The sequence below is a fragment of the Aptenodytes forsteri genome, unplaced genomic scaffold (assembly GCF_000699145.1).
Source record: "Aptenodytes forsteri isolate BGI_AS27 unplaced genomic scaffold, ASM69914v1 Scaffold616, whole genome shotgun sequence".
Taxonomy (NCBI): domain Eukaryota; kingdom Metazoa; phylum Chordata; class Aves; order Sphenisciformes; family Spheniscidae; genus Aptenodytes; species Aptenodytes forsteri.
In genome coordinates this window covers 56,005-61,851 of record NW_008795929.1, presented here as the reverse complement: position 1 = coordinate 61,851, position 5,847 = coordinate 56,005, and the positions used below count along the sequence as shown (strand labels likewise).

At 40.0% G+C, this 5,847-nt stretch overlaps 1 protein-coding gene across 1 annotated transcript in view; it reads right to left on the bottom strand.

Annotated features, from left to right (window-relative positions):
- The window catches only part of LOC103903799 (maltase-glucoamylase, intestinal), a 46,323-nt gene that overhangs the window by 36,082 nt on the left and 4,394 nt on the right, over positions 1-5,847 (bottom strand). Inside the window, exons 4-8 of the mRNA XM_019473607.1 lie at positions 5,693-5,802; positions 4,496-4,647; positions 3,182-3,353; positions 1,510-1,609; positions 592-704 (exon numbers count right to left, since the gene is read on the bottom strand). Coding sequence (XP_019329152.1) covers positions 592-704; positions 1,510-1,609; positions 3,182-3,353; positions 4,496-4,647; positions 5,693-5,802 — 647 coding nt within the window. The remainder of the gene's footprint in view (positions 1-591; positions 705-1,509; positions 1,610-3,181; positions 3,354-4,495; positions 4,648-5,692; positions 5,803-5,847) is intronic.

The following is a 5,847-nucleotide window of genomic DNA, read 5'->3' as shown; positions in this document are numbered from 1 at the left end:
TGGAATGGAATGGAATGGAATGGAATGGAATGGAATGGAATGGAATATGTAGAAGTGTAGATACTTTGCTACCATAAAATCATGACGAATTGCTAAGCACGTTATCTACCCTATAATTTTAGCATATAAGTAAAGAATGACCGCCGGTGCGTTGTTGCACGCAGACCATTGCAGGCTCCAGTAGCAGACGGCCGTGCTGGCAAACTTTTAGCTCACGTGTACGGATGGATTTAGCAATCTGAGCAAAATCAGTGCTTAAGTTTCACCCTTAACCCCAACTAACCCCAGAGAGCAGTGCCTGATGACAGTAAACAGGTGAGGGGCAAATCTTGAGTTCTAATTTTGGATTAATAAAATAGTGAAGAGACATGGAAATAGAGGGGGAGAAAACTTAGGAAAAAAAATCTGTTCAATGCGTAATTTCTCAACATAAACCACAAGACGATGGAGGTTGGATATCATCTACTCAAAGACCACCCTTGGTCAAAAAAATGAGCAAGAGCCATTTGCCCAGGACTGTCTGTGGTCATGCTTTGAGTGTCTCCAAGGACGGAGGATCCACCACCTTTGGGCTGGGGTTCACCAACGTACCTTCACGTACTCCTGCACCACTTGCTCGGGGGTGTCTCCCAAGAAGACATAAAAATCAAGAATTCCCCCAATTGTTCTGTAAGTGACAGCCGGCGCCGGCTGCAGGGCGAACTCTGCGAGCAAAAAATGCACAAATCAATTTGGGATGTTACCTAAATCTCAAATAACTTTGATGCCGATACAAAAGGTATAAAAATTGTCTAGGAGAAAATAGCGAACAAAAAATAGTCAAGGAAACCCAAAACCATTGGAGTTTGCAACGCAAGTGGAATGTTTTCAGCTCTTTTTTTTTTTTCCTAAAAATATCCGTATTTACATTCAATTACAGTCCAGAAAGAGAAGAGAAATCCAATGGCACAACTTCTTCTCATAAAATTTTCAGTCTCAAGACGCTTGAATATTTACTAAGCACCCAAATATGTACACGCTTATCTAAGGGAAATTAAGGGCATGTATTTACAAGTGCTGCTCAGTACAAATTTAGGCTCAGATTCTAATATCTTGTGCTGAAACATCCCTAAACGTGACAAAAATGCGCACAAGGTGTATGACACTGGTCTTGCAATACAACCTTAATGCTGCTTCTATAGGAAACACGAGTAAATGCTTGAAAAAATGGCTGCAGTCACAGATTTTACGACAACTTCATTCAAAATTTGACACGTGATTATTTTTTAAAAAATCTACATCAGCTCTATTTTGCAATACTTAGAGCTGAGAAGAAGGCATTCTTACCCATGGCATTGCAGATCATTTAAATAATACCCCAAATTTTTTTAATACTTATGTATATATTTTGCAATACTTAGAGCTATGAAGAAGGCATTCTTACCCATGGCATTGCAGATCATTTAAATAATACCCCAAATTTTTTTGCAATACTTATGGAGAAGTCAGGGAGAATGGAGAATGCCTTACCCATGGCATTGCTATTCATCAAGAAAACACCAAAAGAGGCTCCAGAGTTGTCTTCCAAACACAAGAAGAAAGTCTGAACACCGTATAAGTTATCCATGTTCTTAAAGGAAATCAGAAAAGCTGATTAAAAAAACTCCAATAGCTATATGCACCCTGAGGTATCTCAAAAATACATCACGTGAGGTTAAACTTGTCACAAGGAAACAAACAGCAAAACTAAAATCGCCAACACTAACCTCATTTTTCTTATTTCTCTCTTTTATGGAATGCCTTTAAGTTGCTTAAAATCTGTTGAAAGCACAAATTTAGGGAAACCAACCTTCAGTGGAGCTGTTTGGATAAGAACTATCTTCAAACCTCCACATATCCATTATTTAAAAGATGAAGGTTATAAGTTGCATCTCTAGTAGGGATGGAAAGAAAATAAAGGTGACAATTTCATGCGTTGCCGATAATGAGGCAAATTCCGGGTTTTGGTTCAAAAACCAAAACAGACGTAGCAGCCCATAGACCATGTCTCAAAGCTTTGAAAGATCCTTCTTCTAGAACGTTAATTAACTGCAAACATCGAGCTGCTCCCCAAATCCCGTTCACATCGCTCCTATTTCAGCAAAAGGCTTCAGGACTTACTCCAAATGCAGCACAAGGATCGGTGCTGCATTAAACAGCCTCAGTTTTAACACTCGTTTAGTCTCCTTCTTATCTCCAATAACGAGAAACGATGTTGAACGGAGGTTGAGATTCTATAGTTATAAATAAGCTGGTTTAGGGACTTACATAAAATCAAGTGTAAAAATGTTCTTATTATTCCTTCTTTCATGACCTACATTACTTTTCTTGCTCCCTAGCACTGATTATACACCAGAAATTTAATGTTTTCTATTGGGTGGGTTTTTATAACATTACCTTCTCAAGCGCTTACACACACACTAGCAAATATTTCCGTTTTCTCATCAAGCCTGAAATCTATGAATAAGCACAGCAATAACATTTGGTCGGCCATTTCCCCCAAAGTACCCCCCAAAAAAACGTCGTGTGTGGGAATCCAAGTCAGAAAAAGCAATAAGCGAAAAAGGAGTATAAATAGCAATGACTGATTTTAAATCACAAATTTTGCAAGTTGATGCAGTGACAGAGCAATATAGTGTCAAAACCTCGCGGATTCAGGATAAAACATCTCATTGCAGACGGAAGAATAAGCTTTTATACTTTCTGAAAGCCAGATGCCCTAGAAAGCACCTTGGAAAAAAAAGGCAGAAAATGTAGAAACAAAATAATTGCTGGCAGATCTATTTTGCTTTATAAAGCAACAGCCGCTAAGGGCAACTTTGCATTATTTCCTAAGATACGACGCCACGGAAGGAGAAGTGCTCTATCTACCAAATTTTGCACGCAGCAGTGCACGGGCAGGAAAAAAACAGCACAAAACAACGTCTGTCAGATATCAACGTTCATCAGCTGATCTGCAGCAAAACCCAACCAATTCAACCCAAATATTTAGGAAAAGCTATTCCAACAGGAATTTTTTTCAGTGGTATCTCACATTTTGCAACACTTGGCAACTCTTTAAGGCAAAAAAAAAAAAATCAGCGGATATCGTTAATGTGCCAACTATGGCTGGATTCCAGAATTTACCTGAAAAGAAGGAAAATGTAATAAAATAAGTGCTTACTCCGGAAGGGGCCGTGTCCCTGCTGAATATGGGCCAGGTTTTCCAGTTGACATCGTGTTGGTATTGCTTATGCACGTGCTCGCCCACCCCGTAGATGTTGCTGCTGGGGAGTTTGATGGAGAGCTGTAAAAACTGCTCGGCATACAGCAGCGGGCCGATGGTGGTATTGAACCTGGCAAGACGATGAAACGGTGCATAAAAAATTTTTATGCTGAAGGTTGGATCCATTAGTGTCGCTACCCCCCCCCAAAAAAACCCCAAGCCATTATTTAAGAAAGCATTTGCATCATGTGCCACTACTAATTTTCTCATATGCATCTCATAATTTGGCCAAAACCAGTCATGTTACACATCGCAGTAAAAATACTGGGTGTTTTTAATAATAATTTATTAATTGTGATTTTTTTTTTAATTGAAACCATAAAACGCAACGTTATTTTTTTTTCCAAATTAAATGAAAGTCTAAGGAAAATTTAAGCAATCTTCTAGAGTGCCATTTCAAACAGGTCCCACTGAATTAAATTATTCTCCCCTCCACGTGCCAACTAAATCAGTCCTGAGCACCCACTCCGTCTTTCATGCGCTTGCTAATGGTAAATCAGTCTTTAGAGAGGCTTTTAAGAAAGCAAACAAGGCTAAGAACAGGAAAAAAAGTAAATCCTAATTAATTAAACTTGAAGAGATGATAGCAATCCGACTCCTGCTAGCAGTCAGCTAAGCAATCACTTTTTAATTTGTTTAATAAATATTTACTCCTGAGGCTTCTGCCTTCCGCGGGTCTCAGTGCAGGGCTGTTAGCCCAGCTTTGCTTTCGTTTGGGGGGGGTGTTGGTGTTAAGAAAACAAAGATATTAAAATCCTTCAGTATAGAAGCGCTTTGAATATTTTTACTTACAATATTCTAAGTCCAGCTTAGCACCAGTTGGTACCAAATAGTCTCCTACCACACACTTGGAGCGCAACCTGATTTTGGGGGCTGAGACCTTCGGGAGGAGCATCATAAATAAGAAAGGAAAGATGCAGTAAAAGGTGATGCTGGGAGGGATTTCTCATCGTAACTGATGAATGGGTGACACAATTTGTGGATTAAGGGAAGAAGAGGGCACAGAGCCAACGTGGCAAAACCGAAACCCCACGAGACAGACCTCCCCGTCTCCCAAATTGTATGTGGAAAAAGCCTTTCCCTCCTGCTTATCCATCAAAAGAAGAGAAGCAGCAGTTCACGTGCCCAAGAGGGCACCTAAAGCAACGCAGACCTTCAGAGAAAACAGATGGCATCACGATTTCATGGATAAAAAGCCCAAAATTTACTCACAAAACTTTTCCGTTGCTTGCTCTGGTCACCTTGATGCCAAAGGGATTTTGCTGGACATCAACTTTATATTTCAAGTTGGAGGCTGCCGGTCCACTGAAAGGTCCCACGTGCTCATGGGGGACTTCAAATCTTTGTGTTTTAGGATCGGTGATCTATGCATGTTTAAAGGACAAAATGCATTTAAAGAACAAAATAAGTGATTTAGAAATTAATGCCTCATTTTAACACTTTCCAGCATGACCAGACAAATTTGACTTGGCAAAAAAAAACCCCAACCGCCCATTGTCAAAACAGCATCACAACAAGAAGTGGTCAACATCAATAAACGGCAAAATTAAGACTGCAAACCTACCCAGCCTCTTTATTTGGGTAGATACGAGGGCATCTCCCATTATTGCTGGATCTGAGGGTATTTTTCCCATGGAAAATATGCAGGAGGCAGAATTCTGCATGACCATGTTCGTAGGCATGGCCCAGCCCTTCTTCAGCATCTCATTTTCAGTCTTTCTACGTGTCCTACCTTGGCTGGGTGGAACCAAACTCAGCCTGACTCCTGGATTTTTGGCAGGAAAACATGTGGCACCCTCCAGCCCCAAGCGAATTAAAAAAAGGAAAAAAAAAGAAAGAAAAAAAAGAATAAAAAGGAAAAAAAAAAGAAAAAAAGGAAAAACGAAACAAGAAAAAAAAAGAAAAAAGAAAAAAAAGAAAAAAAAAAGAAAACAAAACCCAATAAAACAAAACAAACAAGAACAGAAGTCCTGTCCAGCCCCAAAAATCCATGGATTTTGGCATATTTACTACACACTGAGCGCTGAATTTTCCATAAAACACAAAACGCTTTGGAAGTGCTAAAGCTTTCTGCCAAACCAATTGTGAGAGAGACGTAAATGAATGTATTTGGCCAAAAACTGTTTTCTAATGACGAGGGGAGTAAAAAAAATGGATGTAAGTTAAAATCTGATCTTTTTAAAGGTATTTGCGATTTTCCACACACAAATCCTGCTGGGTTCAGCCTGGGCTCCTCTGGGTACAAAAAAAGCCTCTCCTGGTCAAAATTTTTCTTTGGAAGTACAAGGGTGTATTTTGGTGGGAGTCATGGGGCGAGAAAGGGAATTAATCCGCCTTTATAACCCCACAGCATCTCCCTCGTGCGCCAGCCAGGCCAAAATCTTGCCGCTAACAGGGTGAAAAACTCACCTTGAACCGAAAGCGATTTTGTGTCTGATACTGCGCCGTGAGGAGGACGGTGTGGATATCATTCTTGAAAAGTGAAGGTGAGGAGAGCCGTGTCAACGTAGCCTGAAACCCTTGGATGGGGAAATGAAATGAAATGAAATGAAATGAAATGAAAT